We start from the raw sequence: 23,026 nt of genomic DNA on the forward strand, positions 1-23,026 counted from the left end.
ATCTAATACTTAAAGCATAGCGCGGCTCCCCTACAAGAAAACTTTCCTCCTGAACTCCGGGTTTGGCTCGGCAAAGGCTAGTGGGCGGGATTTATACATGCACGTATAAATCCCGCCCTCAAACGCCTCTAGCATCGCCAAGCCAAAACTGGAGTTCGTAAGGAAAGTCAACTTGTAGGGGATCCACAGGAGCCGCGCGGATATTGAAAGAAACCGGAAAGTTTAACTTGGAAGATTTTCTTGCCTATAGTGACACTAACAACAATTGATATTTTTAGAACCCATCTCTATGAAGTATCTTCAAGAAAGTGGTTTTTAATTATCTACCCTTCAAATTCAATAAAACTTTGCTTATTGAGGTATAATCGTGAGTCCAAAATGTTACTGGTCCGGAATACGACGTTCTTATGAGCCTTAATCTCTGGGTTTCGACGATTCAATCTTGAGGATTTCAATTAAACCAATTTTCGTGAAATCAACCACTGCAGATTTGTTAAATAACAGAACTTAATGACAATATTTCTTTTGGCAGAATGGATATATCAATTCGTTATGTTATAACGTGAAAAGAACGAAACCTTTAAATAAATTTTTTAAGCATAAAAGATTATTTTTTGATAGTATACATATATGCTAGTTATGACACCTTATTATAAACTACTTAAGGTAACTTCCAATTTTAGAAAAATTTTCGTTAAAATCTGGTAAGAGACTGGACAGCGGCGAATGTTTTCACCCTCTATAATTTCAAGTCTGGGCCCCATAAATGTATTTTTAAAGGAATGGATCCCCCTATTTTTATGCTATAATCCCTTCTGTTAAACCAAAAACCAAGTTTTCAAGTTTAAATTAAAATTTTTTTAAAGTTTTTATATTAAATCGGTAGAAATTTTTCCATTGAGGGCCTTTTTTCCTAAAAATTGATAGCCAAGGCCAACATAGGCTAGCGTTCTTATCGGGTATAAAACCATATTTCCCACTAGATGTAACAATTTACATTATTTTAGAATCAATTTCAGAGAATTAATTTTGATTTTATTTAATAAATTATCATTGATGTATAAGAATATATCTTGGCAGTGAAATTTAGAGGCAGATGAAGGTGGTGATGTCGATATGAAATATATTTTTTAGTTAAAAATGAAAAATATTATTAAGAATTTAATTTCAGCCATAACATTAACTTTACGAAAGTACTGTTAACCTTTTCTGGTAAAAATAATTATGGGTATACTATTCCTTTAAACTTCACCTTCATGTTGTTATAGCTCAAGGGATGTCCCGCTTCATGGGAGAGTTAATTATAAAATAAACGTAGTCGACTTTGTCTATTCCATAAGTAAAACATTCTTTATTGACGAACGCGCGAATACCGTTTACAAGTTATACATTCAGTTCGGACGAGGATGTCCTCTCTCTTTCAGTTCCCGTGGGGCTCTCCCCAAAACCTCTTCTTTCTCGAGCGGGTAGCCGCTTTCCCCTTTCAGTCCCCTAACTTCTTTCAAAACCAGTTCTATTTTTCTTTCTTTTTCTTTTTTCCTATTTTCAAAACCTTCGCGCGAAAGTCAGTTTCCACAGCTCCCCACCATGAACATGTTGTCATGTTCATCCCTTAATTTTTAAATTTTTAACAATAAAACATATTCCATTCAATTATTACCCGACACCATTCTATGCATGCATGCAATATTAATATTTTAAACAACATTATCAAATTAAGTTTTTTTACATTACAAATGAAAACATTTTTACTATAAAATAAAATCAAAGTTAGTTATTATATGAAAGTTTAAACATCTTAAAACGTTATCCCTTCTCTTTTTTTTTACTTAATTTCCAATAAACACACTTGATTAATTGGCCGTCGCACAGTTCCACCTGTGGCCAATTTTAGTTCTACTGAACGGATTATTCCGTCTCTTCCTACTTTAACGTCTTCAATTCGGGCCAGTTTCCATTTTTGTCTAGGCGCATTTTCATCGTCAAGTAAGACAACATCACCTTTCGTCGGGAAATACCGCGTTTCATGTGTTTTTAATTTGTGAGCCGTTTGTAATTCGCGTATATATTCTTTCTTCCATCTGTTCCAGTACCGATCTGTAATATTTTGTTGGTAGGCCAATCTTCTTTTCAACTCGTTCGCTTTCGTTACGCCCTTTTCTCCACGAGATTGAAATGGAGGAAGGCACGTAAGTCTCTCTCCTATCAGGAAATGTCCTGGGGTCAAGGGTACTGGGTCGTCAGGGTCCGAATAGGTGTACGTCAGTGGTCGTGAATTTAAAACGGCTTCTATCTCTCCTAATACTGTCGTTATTTCTTCAAACCTTAATAAGGCTTTTCCCAAAATTTTTCGAAGAGGTAATTTTACGGAGGCTACGAGGCGTTCGTAAAATCCTCCCCACCATGGGCCTCGTTCCACGATATATTTCCATTCTATTCTGTAATTGGCGAAAAACGCCTTAACCGTTTCGCTCTTGGTATTTGTCCAAAGAGTCGCTATTTCCTTTTCTGCTCTTTTAAAAGTCTTCGCGTTGTCCGAGTATACAACGCTCGGTATTCCTCTTCGTGAGATAAATCTTTTGAACGCCATTAAAAAATATTCTGAAGTTAAATTAGAAACTAGTTCTAAATCAACGGCGCGTGTGTTCGCGCATGTGACGAGAAGTATATAACTTTTCATTGTTTCTTTGTTGTCTCTGTAAAAGATCGGTCCAGCGAAGTCCAATCCAACGGTTTCAAAGGGTCTTGATATCAGAAGTCTATCCTTCGGAAGAGGCGCTGTTTTCGGTATACAATGATTTAGTTTCCATCGTCGGCAAATCCAACATCTACTAACACAGTTTTTGGCGAGTAATCTTCCTTTTCTTACCTAAAACCTTTCTCGAACTTGAATGAGGGTGTCCGGAACACCACTGTGAAGAACCGTCTGATGTGCAATCTTCATCTGTAGCTCGGAGTATTTATGGGCATAAGGTAGAATAATTGGATGTTTTTCGGCGTAACTAAATGACGATTTGTGAAGTCTTCCGCCTAATCTCATCAATCCTTTATCATCAAGGAACGGATCTAATTCAGCTATGCTTGGGTTTCTAATTCTTTCTTTGTTTTGGATTTGCTTCATTTCAACAGCGAAATGTTCAGTTTGCACTGTTTTTGTCCAATATTCTTCAGCCTGATTAAGTTCTTGTGTCTCTAATGGTCCTTTAACCTTCGTCATTGGGTGTCTCGCGTTATGTACGAATCTTCTTATCCAAGCCGTGACCCTTAACACTTTTCTCAAATCACTATAATTCTCTAAATTCAGGATTGGATGTCCAATTTTCAGAGCTGTGTTAAGGTTGGTCGCAGTTTCCTTTTTCTTACTTTCGCTTTCTATTATTTCGTTTTCTTCCTTGGTTTTGGGTACGCTGGGTGGCCAGTCTTCTTCGCGAGACTGAAGCCATGGCGGTCCTTGCCACCATGCTTTCTTTTCTTTTAAATCAGTAATTGTTAATCCTCTGGTTAAACAATCGGCCGGATTTTCAATTCCTTTGCATATTTTCCATGATTGGGGCTCCGTTAGTCTCTGTATCTCTCCTACGCGATTAGCCACAAATGGCTTCCATTTTCGGGTGTGTCCCTTTATCCAATAGTAGGTTGTCGTTGAATCTGTCCAAAGGTGTACAAACATTGGCCTTGTCTATTTCTAGAATAGGTCTAATCCTATTACTCAAACGGGCTCCAATCATAGCGGCAATCAATTCCAATCTAGGAATTGCTATGTTCTTTACGGGTGTTACTCTGGCTTTCGACGTTACAAAGTCGGTAACAATTTTTCCGTTTTCGTTGGTATAGCGTAAATACGCCACTGCCCCATACGCGTTTTCGCTCGCGTCGCAGAATATGTGCAACTGCTTGTCAGTTACAGTTTGATCTAGGGACTCTTCGAAATAGTATCTTGGCACCTGTATGTCAGGCAATTTGTCCAATTGGCTGTTCCATATTTTCCACTTTTCTGCGAGTTGAGGGGGCAATTCTTGGTCCCAATCCACTCCTTCTCTCCAAAGTGCCTGCATCAGAATTTTAATGATGATTGTAAAGGGCGTTATTAATCCTATTGGATCAAATACGCGTCCTGCGGCTTGTAACACGCTTCTTTTCGTATTCGAAACTGTCCTTACAAACTGGATAAGTCCAGTGGCTTCAAACGAAAACCGATCCTTTTCTGGACACCAGGAGAGGCCTAAAACCTTAGTATTGGTGTCATGATTTTGGAAAACGAGCTTTTCTTCTCTTCTCTGAGTTCCATCTAATTCTTGTCTTAAGGTTTTCGAATTCGTTTGGAATTTGTGTAGTGTCAGTTTAGCTCCTTTCATAATAGTGACAACTTCCTGGATTGTCTTTTTAGCTTCAAAGTCATCCTGTTCTCCAGAGATAAAATCATCCACGTACGTCTCCTTTTCGATTTTCAAACATGTTTTCGGATAGTCCGGTGCTTGAAGCTTAGCATGATGGCGTATGGTGGCGGCAAGCAGAAAGGGGCTACAGCTGAGACCAAACAATACTCTTGCAAATCGCCAGACTTTGATGTTTTCATGGTTGTCCATTTGATCCAAATCTTTTATCCAAAGGAATCGAACGAAATCCCGTTCTTCCGGTGCTATTGAAATTTGCAAGAACGCCTTTTGCATATCTGCGGTTATAGCAACTCGATATGTCCTAAATTTTAGGAGTATGTGATAGAGATCCGGGTTTAGGTTTGGTCCGGATTCGAGATAGTCGTTTAACGAAGCGGAATCGTTTTCTCTGGCTGATCCGTCAAATACTGGTCTGATTTTGGTTGTTATCCTATCTTTAACCACGGGATAATGTGGCAAATAAAATAGTTCGTTTTCCGGTTTATTGATCTCGGAGTCTGGTACTTCTTCTATTACACCTTGATCAGCGTATTCGCGAAGGATTCCGTCGTATTCTTCTAGCAGTTCTCTGTTGGAATGCAAACGGCGTAGCAAACCTTTGAGACGTTTTCTTGCCATGTGGTAAGTATCTGGTAAAACGCGCTCAGTTTTCTTCCAAGGGAATTTTACCTCGTACCGACCGTTTACCATTCGTAGACTGTCTTGGAACTCGTTCATCATTTCTTTATGGCCTTCATGTTCTGTTTCTTCGTTCTTTATTCCTATTATGTCTAGTTCCCAGAGGGCCTTGAGCTCTTTTCCGACCACTTCTATCTCTGCAGTCGTCACGAAATTGACTGCTACTTCACTGCCTTTGACTGTTCGGTCTTGTTCGGGTTCAAGCAGTACCCATCCAAATTTACTTTCGTGCGCCACAAGCGAGTCTGATAATCTTACATACCGTCCAGTCAGAGCGCGCCAATAGAAATCCGCTCCAATCAGCAGATCAATTTTCTGTTCTTCTTTTAAATCAGATCTGGGATAATCGCCTAAGTTCAAACCTCTATTCTCCATCGTTTTTCTTATAGTTTTTCCTGGAACTTGAAGCCGTGCTCTACTAATCTCTGGAACTTCGACCGCGCTCATATGCAATGTTTGTTCATCAAACAAGCTTTTCAGAATTAATTTGACTCTTTTACTGATCACCTGGGTTGGGGATCCTCCCAAGAAGACGTTAACATTTAACTGCTCTTCTCCTTCCTGTTCTAGTTCTAGTTTCTCAGATAGATCTTTTGAAATATAAGATCTATGTGCGGCGCTATCGAATAAACATCGAATTGTTTTTGATCCAGCAATTCCACAAACAGTTATATTTGCTGTTTGGAGTAAAAGCGATTCCGATTCTTCTTCCTTTTCAGCCACTACAGTGGTTGTCGTTTCAATCCTTTGTTTCGGTTCGGTTTCTTCTCTAGTATAGGCTTCTTTTGGTTCCTCTCTTCTCTGATCACGAGGTGTTCTCTTTTCTGAATCTTGGCAAAGAGAAGAGTGATGTCTTCGGTCGCAGAACTTGCAAGGTATATCTTCTTTGCAATACTTCGCGAGATGTCCCGGCTTCATACAGATATAGCAGCGTCCTTGTTTTCGTAGGATGTCCCTTTTCTTCTCCACATTAAGAGTTTTACATTCTTCAAAGGTATGATTTGTTCTTCGACAGAAAAGACATCTTGTTTGAGATACACTCGTCAAGGCTGTCGTGGAAAATGGTTTTGGTCTATAATCGACTTGACTGCGACGTTGAGGAGCTCTGGCTTCTGAATAGTGAGGTTTTGTTGCGGTTCCTCCGTCATGAGCGTTTGTAGTGTAAGCGCTTACTCGTTCTCTAGCCTCTACTTCTTCCCTTATGACTGTCAAGAGCTCTTTAATGTCCCATTCCTGTCACAGTCTCTTCTTCTGCTATACTCCAAGGTAACTTCCAGCGGAAGTAATTTCAAAATCAGAGGACACAATACTGGTCCATAGTATTGAAAATGGGTTCCCAAGGATTCCAATGACGTCACTTCTACTTCGCAGCGGTCATATAAATTTCTAAGACCGACGATATCGTTGGCCTTCTTTACTGGATCCAAGGAAAATAAATTCTGAATATGACCGTTTATTAACGCGTCCTTCCTTCCAAAACGTCGTTTAAGTAATCGAATTGCCTCGTTATAATTTTCTTCTGTTGCATCTAATTTTGAAATTGAGCTAGCAGCTGATCCTGCTAAAAACGATCGAAGGTACCCGAGTTTATGGGTAGCTGGCATAGGGGTATTGTGGATGGCCACTTCGTATCTAGACCAAAAATCCATCCATTTCGATAAATCTCCAGAGTACTTTTCTATTCTTAGCTCTGGCAGCTTCATCCCAAACCAGTTTTGAGGTGAAGGCGGTGGGAGATAAACACTAGTCATCGCTGTTACTTGTTGGGGTGGGTGAAGAGAGCTAGCATGCGCGGCGCTCGTACCAGCCTGTGTCGTTGTCAAACCGGTCGTGGGGTTTGGTCCCCCTCCTGTTGTTACCCCTTGCAACGTCGCTGTAGATTGAAAAGTATGCGGTCCTGGCATACCAAGATTCCCCACTATAGGTTGTAAGAGCGGTTGGCTAGTTGGGGGTGGTCCCATAGGGGTAAAATTCGGAGATTGTATAGTGGGTCCGGTCGGCGTCAAAAATGGCGACGGATGTCTCGTCTCAACTGATAAAGGGGATAGCCCTCTCGCTTGGCCTTTTCTCATCTCTTCTAGGTTCTTATTAATTTTATCCCTTATCTTCCATAATAATATCTTGGAATAATGTTCCGATGTCGCTAATTCTAACCCCAATTCCTCTAAATCTTCGGCCTCATCTTGCAAGGCGTTATCTATTTCTTCTAATTTAGTTTCTTTAACTTTTAACTCACTAAGGTTGTCCAGGAGGCTGTCCTCATCGTACGTTAAATCCGTGAGGCTGTCCTCTATTCTTGAAAGCAATTTCGTAGTCGCTTGTCGACTGATCGTTCTTCTTTGCTTTATAGCATCCCATCTTGTAGGTTTTCCTCGTTTCTGTTGCGATTCTAAACTTGTCTGTTCCGCGTCCGCCATTTTCTCGTTCTAGTACTTTTTTGGGCGTTGTCCCGTTTCTGTGGTTCGGCCACTTCATTATCTAATTCCTAATCTAGTTCTCTTCTAACTTCTAATTCTTTTCTAATTTCCCGGGTTTCGGCACCAGTGTTATAGCTCAAGGGATGTCCCGCTTTATGGGAGAGTTAATTATAAAATAAACGTAGTCGACTTTGTCTATTCCATAAGTAAAACATTCTTTATTGACGAACGCGCGAATACCGTTTACAAGTTATACATTCAGTTCGGACGAGGATGTCCTCTCTCTTTCAGTTCGCGTGGGGCTCTCCCCAAAACCTCTTTTTTCTCGAGCGGGTAGCCGCTTTCCCCTTTCAGTCCCCTAACTTCTTTCAAAACCAGTTCTATTTTTCTTTCTTTTTCTTTTTTCTTATTTTCAAATCCTTCGCGCGAAAGTCAGTTTCCACACCTTTCAAGATAACTCCTTGGTGGTTTAAAAATGGTAATGCTAAAAACAGCAAACCATTAAGGGTTTAAAAGTGGTGCATAGAAAACAGCAAAGCATTACTGGTTTAAAAGTGGTACCTATAAAAAACTGCAAACCAGTGAGGGTTCACAGTTAGAAAACAAGATTTACATAGGGTGAACAAACAGCGTAAACCTCTTTGAGTTAAAAAAGAAGCAAGAGGGTCTTCTTTCGATTTTAAAAAAACATATAATACGTATGTGCTGAGTACAAACTCTTTTACTTCTGAAAAAAAAACCTTGAAAGATAATAATGCTAGAATTTCAAAAACCTTTGAGTTCCCGAAACTTTTAAAAATTTAGCTATCCAATTAAAAATACTAATAATAAATTCATAAGAAAATAATATCCACACCCCAAAATTATGAAACGTAGAATATTTTCATACTACAACATTTGCTTTCAGATTTAGCGCGCTTACACTTTTCAAGAAGCTTTATTCCTAAAATCATCTAAAACATTGCTATTGTTGACGTTTGAATACAAGTGTATGCCTCTTTAACAATTTTTGGAAATTTGGGGTATATAAAGCGCTTGATTCACAATAAATCATATATTATAAGAAAAGTCGTTACTGCGTGCATCTTTGGTGAAGCGATGGGAGTAGAAACCAAAAATTGCTTCCTGTGAACGTGTTTGCTCCAATTTTTCATGTGCGAACGCGCTGACAGGCAAGTCCGATGTAATACCTCTCCGTACCGTCATCTTCACTCGGAGAGGTAAAAAATCCAGAAACCAATTAAAAATTTAATATTAAAATTCAAGGTATTAGTATTCAAAATTAGGTTTTATGCGAAAGATGCCCATATGCAGCTTCTGGTTTATGCCAGCTCAATTTTATCCAAAAGATGACGCAATTTTTTTAAATACAAGTTTTATTGTGTGATTGACCTAAAATAACGAAAAGAGATTGTAACTCAGTGCTTCCTCCAAAGCTTTATGCAATTGCGCTGTCATTTACATCATTGGAATTCGAAACCTTTATATACTACCGATTTCCGTATGGCGAAACAACCGGCGTATGCTTCATTTCAAACGTCAATATTAGTGAAGTCTCTCAAGAATGTTTAATTGTTCTTTCTTAAAACGATGCAATGCGCAATAAGATGAAATATTAACGAAGAAAATATATAATTTTAATTACATTTATTTTGATATTTTAAGATACTCTTATTTCTAAGCTCAATTTTAATACAGAAAGAGTAATAAAGTCGTCTATCTGTGTGTCTGTAAGCGTCCGTTGTTACATTAGTGCACCACTTTAGCAGTTTCCCTTGTGTTGGTGTGTGAAGAAATACATCAAAATTATAATTACCTTTTTTTTCACAATATAAAACGAAAATTTGGGAAATATAATATAAAGTGCCTTTACTAGTGTTCTAGCACTAAAGCTCCGTTTCATTACGATATTTCAAGAACATCTTTTGATATAAATATTTGAAATGGGTGTTTACATTTTAATTAAACCATACTACATTTATATATATCCAAAACACTAATTTCTGCTGTGCAAAGTAAATATGAAAGTATTATTCAATGGCGTGTCTTCCATTTATGATATGTCTGTTCGGAGTACGCCGGAATGTTAACACTGAAGGCTGAATATGAGTCCAATTTAGAGCGTAGTTTTATTAAAGACCCGCGAGGTCTGAATAAGGTCACGCGGTGGTTAGAATAAGAACACGTTGGGAAGGAGTTAGTAGAAGAACACTAGAAGAAGAACACGTGGGTGGGGTTAGAATAAGAACACGTGGGGGGGGGGTTAGAATACGAACACGTGGGGGGGTGGAATAAGAACACGGGGGGGGGGGTTGGAATAAGAACACGTGCGGGGTTGGAATAAGAACACGTGTGGGGTTAGAATAAGAACACGCGGGGGGTTAGAATGCGAACAAGCGAGGGGTTAGAATACAAACAAGCGGGGGACACGCGAGTAGTGATAGCCACTCAGATACGCATGGATCCAAGATGGCCGCCACCCCAAGATGGCCACCAGACCCCCCATCCACCAAACTCAAACTAAACTTCCAACCCAAGATTGGGAAAATCTTACCTGACCAACCCTGCCTTCCACCATGTTGTGCCTATTCAGGAGGTTTTTTTAACCATTTACCCCGTTTGAATTTCCCGCAATAAACCTTTTAAATATGTCTGAGAAACAAAGCCAGATATATAAAAAAAGATTTTTTTAATAACAATACCATATACTATAGACAATAAAATAATACAGAATAACAAGAATATAGATATAACAAAAATAATGACATTGTTTGCCAGCGTCATCAAGAAGGCCAACAACACAAAAAACATGTTACATGCTGAATCCTAAATTAAATAGAAACTATTTATCACAAAGTAAGTTCGTACGATCTTGTGGATGACGTCAACCACCATCAGTAAGCTATTTTCGTGCATTCTGATGGCTGACGTCAGGGGGCGCGGCGTGGGATAAACACTGCCGGATGAATTTTGATGAAAGACAGGCCGGGTAGTCGAGGATTGTTAGAAAACGACCTTTTAAGTGAAATCCTCCATTGCTTCTTGAAGATCTTGGGCCTTTCGACTGGTTGTTTCCGCCACTTCTTGTTTCCGTATCTATCGAGAGCCACGTTGATGTCGTGAAATTGTTAAGTTTGAGAAGGACATCGAAGTCGAGATGCCGAGTAGAGCCTCACTGAAAGGAACGTGTTCCATTTGGTGCAAGGTACGCAGAACTTTATGCGGTGGCAGGGCTTGTCGGGTTGTACGAGCCATGTCCCATCAAATTCTTCGTTGACCCTTTACCACCCGAAGGAAGTTACATTCGAGCCACTGTGGGGGCCTGGTCTTCTTGTTCTGGTCTGGTTGTTTGCGCCAGAACTTCTCCTTCATTGCAGTAGTCAGTTGTGTGTACGCAAATGACACTGCAATGAAGGTCGATTCATAAACCTCCTCAACATAGGGGAGCTTCCTCAACATAGGGGAACCATGACCAATGTTGAGTGGTGGGACGAAAAAATGCGACTTCACACAAATTTCCGCAACTTTTTGTGCAGCCACATGTAACCAGTAAAAATTACAAAAAAGTTGCGGAAATCGAGGCACATGAATCGAATTTGGTCTCTTTTCAGGCTATTCCTGAGAAGAGACGGATGGAAAAATCGAATTTGGTCTCTTTTCACCCAGCATAAGCTGCGTAAGTCCACGATCTTCACACAGCATAAGCTGCTTAAGTCCACGATCGGCGGGAAAAGACATCTTCGTACTGGTACTGAATAGTTTTAGGGTAGAGCGTAGTCAGGCAACTGATAATTTTCGTTTTGAAACACGCCGCTTATATACTAAAATACGAAGGTCAAATTTAATATTAAAAGAGGTCTCGAGGCAATGCTTTCAAGATAAAAAAATATTTTTTACCGACCACACCCTTTAACGTACTATTAAAGCAGCGTGTCTTATATAATAACCGCCTCAAACAGGTTGAAACTGGCTTGATCTAACCAGGGCGTTGTCCTTTTTTATTGGAATCGGGTAGGGTCAATTACTCAACTACGTAGATTTTTCAAGGGTAACGACTCTAAAAGTTTAAGAATTTTAACGTTTTGATAAAAATAAACGACGTGTTTTTTAAGATTTTCTATAGCTCAGTGGGTTAAAGCAGGGTTTACTAATGTGATACCCAAAAGGTGGCGAGTTCAAATCCCGGCCAGTCTACCGAGCTATGGACAATCTTTTTATGTATAAAATAAGGTTAGTTTAAAAAGTTGGGGTTAGTTGACAAACAGGCGTTAGTCATGAATGACGACTTTTTTTTAACTTTAGCGTCTAATACGTGTCTAGATATATATCCAAACAATACCCAGTCAAGTTTTAAAAATTATTTGTATCAGCCCCTTAACTTGACTAGTGATTATGAAGTGGGGTTGGCGGAAATCATATTTCCAAGAGTTTAACAAGTTTGAACTTCAGGTCGTAAATGATCCAAATAGTGACAAATATGCGGCTATTCGAGAGCCTGTTGAATATCAAAAAATAGAGATACCCGTCAATCGTTATGTTAAGACCAAAGAGTACGAACTGCCTCAAAATTTTGTCGAGCTTTTAAATGACGATGTAAACAGTCATCCGTATTTAAAAGGCAAATTATCTTTTAAATTAGTGAATAAATATAAAGACGGGGCCCTGGGAAAACAGTTAGATACAAATTTTCCCGTTTACCTGCAAGTTTTAGGAGAGGAAAACATACGGTTCAAAATACCAGCTGATTCCCCCTTGACCACATTATTTGAATTTAAAGAGAATAATTACGAAGATGTTCCCTATATATCCAAATTTCCTGTATCAAAGCATGCTAAAAATATAAGTTTAAATTACACTAACAATTACGTGGAAATCGAAATTGATAATGTAGGAGATAGTTTTAAAAAAAAAATTTCATTACAAGTACATTCCCAAGGCAGCCATTAAATGTAAAACAAGCCACGAAGTTCCGCCGATAAGAAAAAAGCCTCAACCGGAATATAGGCCTGTACCGCCATCTATACCTATTTTACCGCGAACTACGCCTTTTCTTCCGATACCTATTGCTACGACTGAACCCGTAGTACCTGAACAACCGCAGCCACCAAAAATAACCCCTCCACCCAAAATAACTATTCCAAAACAAACCTCTCCAAAGCCTGACCCACCAAAGCCTTATTATCCTACATATCCGGGGCCTGATCCATCTAAACCGTTACCTCCAGCTTCGAGTAAACCGTTACCTTCAGCTTCGAGTAAACCGTTACCTCCAGCTTCGAGTAAACCGTTACCTCCAGCTTCGAGTAAACCGTTACCTCCAGCTTCGAGTAAACCGTTACCTCCAGCTTCGACTAAACCGTTACCTCCAGCTTCGACTAAACCGTTACCTCCAGCTTCGACTAAACCGATACCGCCAACTTCGAGTAAACCAATCCCAACTACAACAGCTAAGCCAACAACAACAACAACACCAGCTAAGCCCATCCCCACTACAACAGCTAAACCCACTACAACAACAACAACACCAGCTAAGCCCATCCCCACTACAACAGCTAAACCCACCTCCACTACAACAAGAACAACACCAGATAAGCCGATCCCCACGACAACAGCTAAGCCCGCTACAACAACAACAACAACAACAGCTAAGCCCGCCTCCACTTCAACAACAACAACAGCGGCTAAGCCCACCGCCACTACAACATCAGCAGCTGAGCGCCCCTCCACTACCACAACTAAGCTAACTACTCCAGAACCCCCAGAGATTCCTGTTCCCGAGCCACCAAAGCCGGAGTTACCGAAGCCCGAGGCTCCGAAACCCTCTACCTTTGAACCACTGACGCCGACCCCCTCGCCAACAGAGGTTGAGGAAATATATATATTTCCAGACCCCTCAAAACCGGACTTACCGAAACCCGACCTATCGAAACCCGACCCATCAAAGCCTGACCTCTCAAAATCTCCAGACTCTACAACATCCTCTACTTTTGAGCTACCCATATTACCGACCCCCTCCCCACCACCGGTTGATGAAAAACCCTTGTTTCCGTAACCGGTTGATCCGCCAGCAAAAAAGCCAGAGCCAATTATCCCTGAAAAGCCGGAACCAATTAACACTGAAGATTATGATAACTACACAGTATTGTTCTTACCGCAAACTTTTAAAGCCAGCAAAACACCAGAGAAAAACGCCGAAGGGCTTTATCGAGCCGTAGCCAAAACTTTAGAAACCTTAGTATTTAAAAAAAATCAAGTAACATATCACGCAATAGATAATCGGGGTGATGCTATTTTGTATAATTTCAAAACACCAGAATGGGTGGAAATTAAATTTTCCCCCAAGTAGCTAAATTGCTTAACGCTGACCCAAATAAATATTATTCCGGAAAACACCAGCTAGGACCCTTGAGCATGACGTTACAAGAATATACCATAAATGAAAACAATGCATACGTAGAATATCGAGTCAATAGAACCATAAAGCGCTATACCCCTTGGGAAGAACCGTGGCTCTATTTCGGTTTTAAGGTGTCAGGCGAGTTTAAATCGACACAAACCTTGCAAGATGACTATAAAATTTATTATGAAATTGCCGAAGCGCTCAAAGTCGATGCTACCATAGATCCTTTAAGATTGCATCAGGCCGAATTTAGCGTTGTTAAACAAGGAGCGGAACATTATTTTAGAGTCTATTGTCCATCAAAAATTGAAATGCTATTCAGCTCGGATCTGCAAAAAATTTTAAATTTAGAAGATGAATATGTTGGAGGGGAGTTTTTATCCACTAAACCTTAAGAGCGTAATATTACGTATTTTAAAACAACTAATGACACATTTGTAAGTTATCGCGTTCATGACTCGCTAATGTATCTATTTACTAAAACTAATTTCACAAAAATCAAAATACCCGCGGGCGAATATACTTGTGATTTGACTGCGACCGGTGCGGTGATCCCTTTCTCCTTACATTTAAAAATTATAAACCAGTTATTGGGGGTTCAAGAATATATGCCTCGCCAGTATTTTAAAATGTACATTCTCAAAACGGCGGTGGAAAATAGATTTTATGTTCGTCTCGAAATAGAGCCAGGTGCTCGCGTATCGGTGGCTGGACCGATGGCCCAGTTATTTAACATTCCCGAAGAGGGAGAATTTTTTAAACACAGTCACTCGGGAGTAGCTCTGGTAAATCCCCTATTGAGATCGATGACCCTAACAGCGAATAATAATTTTTGGACTAGCGAATACGACGTTGATAGATTTCCAGAAGACCCCGACTATGCTGACCAACCGTACATACCCGGGTTTCAAGGTAAACGAGTTGACAATTACGCGTGCGAGATTCCTCCCGGGGTATATTATCATATTAGCGATGTTTTAAGTGCCATGAACGAAGCCATGTCGCCGACGCACAGAAAAAGTCTTAAATTTACGCAAAATGTAGACGGTAGCGTCACGGTTTCAAAACTGAACGATACGGTTTCAATTTTGTTTCCCAAAACAACACCCGGACGAGGTCTGGGGAGATGGTTAGGTTTTAGTAGTAATCAATTGGATCGGTATATCAATAACGAGACGTCGGAGTACCCCGCGGATATCATGAGAGGCGTCGATGCCATGTTTGTCTATACCAATATTATCCGTCAACAAGTAGTGGGTGGTGGTCAAGCCCCCCTGTTACGCTTCATAAAAATGCCAGCTTTTTCGTTGCTAGACGAGGGGAATCAAGAAATTTTTAATAATATCGACTTTTATCCAATTTCAACTAGCGATATACAGGAAATTGAAATTGAATTGAAATCCGATTACGGGGAAAATATCCCGTTTAATTTAGGCAAAGTATATATTAAACTGTTTTTAGGCGTCGACGTCAATAGAACTTGAGCGATGGTACCTAATAGATATACTCTGTATTTCCAAAGAGGATCCTCTCTTCCAGCTTTACACGCAAACGTTTTCCAATCGGGGGGTCGTTTCAGTGTTGGCGGTATCTTCAATTCTTTATTGCGCAAAATTACACCCTTTATTTGGCCGGCCATTAGTACTTTAGCGTCCGAAGCTGTTGGGTTAACGAGCAGAGTAATTAGTGATGCCCAAAACCCAGGAATATCACCTCGAGAATCGATTAAAAGAAATGTCAAACAATCTATAAATTCCCTACTACATAAAGGCGTGGACCGGTTTGTTAACATGCAGAGCGGGACGGGTCGAAAACGAAAGAGGACTGCTAAAACAAGCCGGAGCAAACGTGTTAAGCGACGCACTAAACGCGATTTTCTAGACTAAACATGTCGACTTACGAAAGTGTTCTATCCGATTTTGAAGTATTTGAAAAACCAGTGGTGAATAATAATATTGTGGGGACTAAAACGACTGCTCATTATCCCATTGCCCCACTAGCTAATGCTAAATATGTAGAATTTATCATTCCTCCCTCTAACAAATATCATGATTTGACCAAAACTCTTTTGAGATTAAAATTTCGCGTTTTACACGAGGACGGCTCGGTCGTTCCAGATACGGAAAAGAAAGTCTCAGTGACAAATTTAATAATTGCCTCGCTATTTTGTCAAGTAGAATTATTTCTTAATGGCGTCGCAGTCCAGCAGCCTAATAATATGTACCCATATGTGGCCTATTTTAAAATACTTTTAAATTATGGACAAACGGCGGCCAATTCATGGTTAACTTCTATGTTATATTATTTGGATACCATTATCGATCCGGCGAAGGCTTTAGAGGACGCCAATATCAACAAGGAGGATAATGGTATTGGGCGTCGCGCTAAACGCGTGGCACAATCAAAGACGTGCGAAGTAATTGGCGAATTATTTTTGGATATGTTCAAAACGCCCAAATTCCTGCTAGATAACATCGAGGTGCGAATTAGACTTCATCGAAGCTCTACGGATTTTGCTATTATTCACAATGAAACGGGCAAAAAGTATAAGATTGATTTAACGGAATGCACCTTGTTTACGCGCGAAATTGAGGTTAATCCCGAACTGCAACTAGCTCACGCGCAGATGTTAAATTCGGGAGTAAACGCTCGCTACGAAGTGAACTCTATTGTTATGAAAAATTTCTTAATAACCACCGGAACGCAAGATTTTATTGGGGACAGCTTGTTTACTGGGCAATTACCCTCGCGAACTGTCGTGGCTTTCGTTACTAATAAAAAATTTAACTTCTAACCCCCTGGATCTCCAACACTTCAAACTCGATTTCATGCAATTCTCTTTAAATTCTCAAAATTATCCCGATATCCCGTTTACGCATAATTTTGCCGACGATCAATACGTTAGATGTTACAATTCTCTTTTCGAGGGGCTCGAGATATTAGGTCTGGACCGAGGAAATATAATTTCTTACGATTTATATAAAAAAGGCTTTTTTGTCGTTGTTTTTGATTTGAGTAGAGAACATCTCGCTTCGTTAGGCTTAAATTCTATGCCCCAGACTGGTAACTTGCGATTATCGTTAAGATTTAGCTCTCCGCTAACCGAAAACGTCACGTGCATTGTCATGGCCGAATTTCCGAATAATCAGTTAATAATATCTAAAAACAGAGAAATTATTTATAATCACCCCAACCTATAAAAGACTAAAACTTTATAAATACAATATCAGTCGCGCGCCAATATGCACCAAGTACACACCGTCACGCCAAAACTCGACATTTGCGTCATAAAATCGATTGAACCTAAAATTTTAATTCAAAGATCGGATACGCGTACAAAAACTATATTAAAACCTAACGCCTGGTACGCTTTGTTTCGGTTTCAAAATGAACTCACGTCCTTTTTTGACGGAAAAATACCTCGCTATCATATTTGGTTGCCCGTCAAAGAGCGCATCAAGCTGGAATGCTTCGTCAATTCGAAAGATGAACGTCTAATCGATCTTCGATACTACGAACGAGGCAGCGGCAGTCGTTATTTCCTCAACTTTAGCACCAGCGAAGGATTCAGCCTGAACAAAACAGGATGGCAGACATTGATCGATTTAAAGCCGTTGATTGACGAGGCTCTCAAGGCTAAAGGGATAGCTGTCTGTCGCATGCGCGAATTAATTTTAAACGAGCTCACTACCACTTTGTTTGACGTCACTTCCACTTGCACCAACGTCGAGTGTCGAAAACAAATATGCCACTCTCAAAGCTGCTCGGAATTTGACACAAATTTCAGTGATCGAGTCGAACGTAATTTGCACGAAGCGCTGCCTCAGCTGGATCGAGAGAAAATTTTGCATCAATTTGAGACCGACCATGGATGGATCGAGGATCAAGAGGATATTTACGCTTATTTTGTCAACAGTTTTGCCGATTTAAAGAATGCCTTGATTTATGGCTATTAAAATAAATGTACTAATATATCGTATTTGTTTAACTGATATTGTTTTTATAAAATACTTTTGTGTGTATTAAATAAAGTTGTTTATTGGGAAACTATTTAGTCGTTATTTACACTTGTTAAGATATGGACGCTAAAATTGGAAAAATTTATTACGACGTGGCTAATCCGGCCGCTTATGGGTCGCTAGCGAGGCTACAAAAAGCCTTACCGGACGTGCCAAAAGCAAAATTAGTCGCCTTTCTCGAGAAACAACCCGCCCACACGAAACACCGATTTCGACGCTTCCGATTCAAAACCAATCAGGTGTACGCCTCGACTATCGATGACGTTTTTCAAGCTGATTTGCTGGATCTACCAAAATTAAAACGTTTTAATAAAAATATTCGCTATGTTTTGTGCGTCATTGACGTCTTAAGCCGCTACGGATGGACAGTACCTCTTAGAAACAAAACATCTGGCGAGGTTATCGAAGCTTTTAAAAAAATATTTCGAGAGAGGATCCCTTTAAAAATATACACTGATTACGGGGGCGAATTTAGTTCGCGCAATTTTGCTTCCTTTTTGAAACGTCACAAGGTGCAAATACATTTTGCCCGGAGTCAGCATAATGCCAGTCTAGCTGAACGCTTTATTAGAACAATTAAGGAACAAATTGCCCGGGTTATTACGGCAACAGGGAATAAAAATTACGTTAAATATTTACCTTTAATTACTCAAGCCTATAATGAACGGGTTCATTCAACTACTGGAATTGCACCGGCTCATGTTAATATAGATAACGAATCAATTATTTGGAATAAACTGTACGGGAAATCAAACGGAATTAATCAATACGCACCGAGGCTTAAAGTTGGTGATCACGTGCGTCTCTCTATAGCTAGTCGAGTATTTAGAAAAACTAGCTCGGGAGGCACGTTTACTGACGAAATATTTCGCGTTCTTGACGTCATACCCAGGTCACCACCCGTCTACCGCGTAGCGGATTTAAAGGGGGAGCAGATTTTGGGTGTTTTCTACGGCGTCGAATTACAAAAAGTCTCGTTACCCGAGACGGGACTTGTCAAGACTAAATTATGAACACCTCGCAAATAAACGCTCTCTTAACTTGCGACAAAAGAACGCGACCCTACTATTTAGGATGCTTCCCAATAGATAAACTGCCAGAGCATCCTAGGAGACCCAAATTTTTCATCATATTCAATAACGAAGCAGCTGGAGAGGCCGGAGAACATTGGATAGGAATCTTTGTTAATAGCAATACCGTAGAAATGTTTTGCACGTACGGAAATTCACCGCGATACTATAAAGTTAATTTAAAACGATACGGGAAACGAGTTGTTTACAATAAACAGCAAATTCAACATCCATTTTTTCAACTGTGTGGAATCCATTGTTGTTTATACCTAGTGCTGAGGTCCGATGGAATTTCAAGAAAGACAATATTAGACACCATCTATGACCAGAATCTTAAACTTAACGATTATGTCGCTTTATTATATTTATCTTTACATTTAAAAAAACATGTACACAGATATTGTTCGCAATAAAACAATTTTTTATTTGTCTTAATTTTATATTTTATTATTTAATATCACGCCATTTATGATGTCGACCCCTTCGTTCGTTAGATGGAACTACTGGGCCGAGATTTTGAAGTTCGTCTTTCTTTTTCCGAGGTTTTTTCTGTTTTTTCTTTTTCTTCTGTTTAGCGGAGGCCGTCTCAAACAGGTTTTCCAAGTCCGTTAAATTGTCCGCTTCCGCTTCCGCTAGATTCTCTTGTTCATCGGCAATTTCTTCTTGAAATACGTCATCGGGATTTGCATAACCGTAAGCCCCCTCTTCTAGCTCTCTTTTTGGCGTAAAAAATGTCTTTTGCAAACGATTTGCCAGAACTTCGGCTTGCCGTTTCACCATATCTCCAACGTAGGTCGGCCCAAATTGTTGAAAAAAATCATCCTGTGTTGGTGTCCCAACAGCCGTTTCGCTTTTAAAAACCTTTTCCCGAGGCTCGGTTTTATAACGGCTAGGTGTGGTAAACGAGCTGTCAGGTGTGCTTGTTGTAGCTGATGACGTGGCATAGCTCGGCCATGACAATTGTTTTTTTTCGCGGCGGCGTTTTGGGGGTGACCGGTAATGGCGGCGTGGTGACATTTGCCATTGTAGGACTGACAACCTCAAATTTAGGTAAAGGAATTTGTTTCTCGATACTTAAATATTTCTTAAAAGCGTTTAAATATTTATATAATTTATCGTAAGCATTCAATGGCGATTTTAAAATATCATCAATCTCTCGGTCCAAGGCCGAGTGTTCTTGCGCAGCTGTTGAAGTTACGGCGGTGGCCGGTACAAGCACATTTGTTTCATAGTTTAGCAGCTATGGCTTGGACAATTGAAGGCAAGATTGCGCCAAGTAGCGTCGTAAGAAAGCCACCTGATTGCTGCAGGAGCAACTTTTTTTGCTTTTCTGCGACAAGGTACTTGATCCGAGTTGTCTAATAATTTTCTTGTACTTTGCTAGCTTTTTCTTACGGTCTTTACTCAAATAAATGCCCCCGCCCTTTAAATTCTAACAAATTTTCTGAATGCTTTTTAATTGAGGCTCGCTACTATTGTTTAAGAGGGTTCGCCGTTGTTTACAGCTAGTTTGACGCAAACTTTGTAAATAAGGGACAAATTTGGCAAACTTTGTCGAAGGACGGGCTACTACGAGACGAGAGCGTTTTCCTGATCGACGTTTAACGCGCGGCGCCATTATTCAAATGACCATTAAATTTAATCGACATAGACATACATAGGTGATTCGTGAGGTAGAACACGCGACCTTAATCGTAAATTTTCCGGAGTTTCTTGTTTTAAATCAATTAACAAATAGCTATAGGGTTCTTTAGTGGCTAGTCTGTACGCTTCCGTAATTCGCTTCGGGTTATCTGGACTTATTTGTTGCGCTAAATATCTAATAGAGGCAACATCTCGAGGATTTTTCATTATTATAAAATAGAAAGAGTTTTGGGAAATTATCCGCGATTGGCTACCCTTGGGAAACAGTTGTTGCGTAATAATAATGACCGTATACCCTAAGTGATGCGACGTCACGCAAACTAAATCGGCAATATGAGCTTGCTTAAATAATTGGCTAGTTAAGTCGTCTAGTATCAAGTAGGAATCGCGATTCATTTCCCAAAAGTCCGGATCAGCCGTTGGCAATCCTTGAATAAATTGAATTCCCGGAATCAATTGTTTCAATTTTTCGTAGTTTGGCTGCCAGGCCGCGTAGCAATAAATAACCTTTTTATGCGGTGGGTCAAACATAAGCTGATGATTTTGCAATTAGTTACTTAAAAGAAAACTCTTCCCCGCTTGCGTTGGCCCCACAATTAAAAACTGGGCGGGTGTTTGGAACTTTAAAGAATGCGAGACTGACTCGGTTGGATTCATTTTAAATAATAAACATTTTATTATTGTTCACTTGTTATTTATATTAAAAAAACATAGATATATATTTAAAAAAAAACATTAATAATCAAAAAATTAAAACACTATAAACCCAAAAACTACAAAAAACCCTTACATATTTAAACAGCATTAAAAAACAGTATAAACAAAACCCTTTTACCCAAAAAAAATCCCTATTAATTAATTGTTTTTTAAAAATTTTTTTTCAAAGTCCGTAATCCGTTGGCGAAAGCGTTGGTCGTTGATGAGGTCAAAGTTCACGCGAGACTCGAAGGGTAGTTGGTAAACACGCACTACAGTAGAAAACACGACGGATTAATGCGCACGCGCACTTTTTCGTTTCCCGACCGCTCGTGGTTGGTGGCTGGGCATGTTTGGATTAGAGGCTCGCAAACATCCTCGCCCTCGCTGGTCGGGAAGTCGGGAAACCCCTGACGCAGTGGTTTGTTGTTGCACGGTTTCTTGGTAACCATCGGGCACGATGGGCTGTGCTTCCGATGTTTCCTCGATGGGTGGTCCGTGCAACGCCACTGGTACAGGGCAATGCCGCAAAAGGCGCAGCGCGTCGTCTGTGTTTCTACATCTGCAAGATAGAAACCGTCTTTGGCCAGGGCTTCGTTAGGAACGCACGATTCCCACAAGCCCTCAAAAGTATGTCTCCGCCTAGCTTCGTAATTCATGCGAAAGAGATGTTGAAGCTGGTGTTGCCTCTTTGAAACCGTAAGGTCGACTGGTTGTCAAATCGGCGTTCAACAATCTCTTATTCGAGGTTTGGCGAAATCTTTTGGTGATTTTAACGGCCTCTAGCTGCAGCTTGTATTTGTCCCGTTTAAAATTAAAAGGGACATTGACTATAACTTCCTTTTCCGGATTCATCGCCACACTTTCAAAGGTTTCAAAGTCAAGTTTTTCCAGATTTTCTCGATTTAACGTCAACCCTTTAATTTTCTTGACTTCTTTTCCTTTGCTAGTGCGAAACGAGTAACTTTTGGCACCGGTACTACAAAAGGAAGTTATATAATCACCGCCGAGTTCGTCCGCCCAGCAACCAATATGGTTGCCAGTTGGAATGTCAAACTCTCCCGGTAGGTGGCGGTAGATTATGGAGTCGGTGTCACAATACAAAGCTGCGCGGTCCAATTGAAGCAGCATCTTGTTCAATTCGAGTCGCCCGTAGAAAGAAACAAAGCTCCCCACAATGGCCGACCCCAGTTTATAGTCTAGAATGTAATCGCTTTTGGCTTTGTACGATAAGAGAGCGATTGAATCCGTGATTGGCCGTAAATCGACTAATTCCAGAGTGTAATCGCTCGCGTATCGTATCAATTCGTAATAATTGTTGATAAAGATGCTGCGAATCTTTCCCGTATTTAACGCCATGCGACCCCAGAGAGAATTTAAATTAATTTTTGCGATATTACGCAGGGAAGGATTTGATTGAATATCCGCTACGGTCAGAGAAAGCTTTTCATTCTTGTTTATATCAGCGATATACGCCTCTTTTTGCAGAGGCGTTTGCACGTGGGCGGGAAATCCGGAATTCTTCACTTTCAAGGCGATAAAATCAGTCATGTACTGGGCGAAGAAATATTCCGTTTTTGGATAATGGTAAACCTCGAATATATCGAGGAGTTTATAACCATGCTCCATAGCGGCATAGACTTCGACTGTTGGCCAGACTGATTCGAAAGCCCGTTCATTGACAGTGTGATCGCAGATTTCCGCT

At 40.1% G+C, this 23,026-nt stretch overlaps 1 protein-coding gene across 1 annotated transcript; it reads right to left on the minus strand.

The window, feature by feature from the left end:
• Nucleotides 1-1,825: 1,825 nt before the first annotated feature.
• LOC149637926 (uncharacterized) lies at nt 1,826-7,492 on the minus strand. Its single transcript, XM_089850801.1, has 4 exons — nt 6,386-7,492; nt 3,669-6,308; nt 2,877-3,619; nt 1,826-2,828 (listed from the first exon to the last, which is right to left on the minus strand). The coding sequence occupies exons 1-4, from the start codon at nt 7,490-7,492 to the stop codon at nt 1,826-1,828; spliced, it is 5,493 nt and encodes a 1,830-aa protein (XP_089706927.1).
• Nucleotides 7,493-23,026: the final 15,534 nt, after the last annotated feature.

Source organism: Phalangium opilio, unplaced genomic scaffold, assembly GCF_054372755.1.
Source record: "Phalangium opilio isolate 3A_F unplaced genomic scaffold, DU_Popi_V2 ptg000094l_1, whole genome shotgun sequence".
Classification (NCBI taxonomy): domain Eukaryota; kingdom Metazoa; phylum Arthropoda; class Arachnida; order Opiliones; family Phalangiidae; genus Phalangium; species Phalangium opilio.

Excerpts from the sequence above, each read along its gene's own strand:
- LOC149637926 (XM_089850801.1), bottom strand. The coding sequence starts at position 7,492 with ATGGCGGACGCGGAACAGACAAGTTTAGAATCGCAACAGAAACGAGGA. Across the intron at positions 6,309-6,385 it reads ATTTTCAATACTATGGACCA|GAATGGGACATTAAAGAGCT; the intron begins GTATTGTGTCCT and ends AGACTGTGACAG. Across the intron at positions 3,620-3,668 it reads TAGAAATAGACAAGGCCAAT|GGACACACCCGAAAATGGAA; the intron begins GTTTGTACACCT and ends TATTGGATAAAG.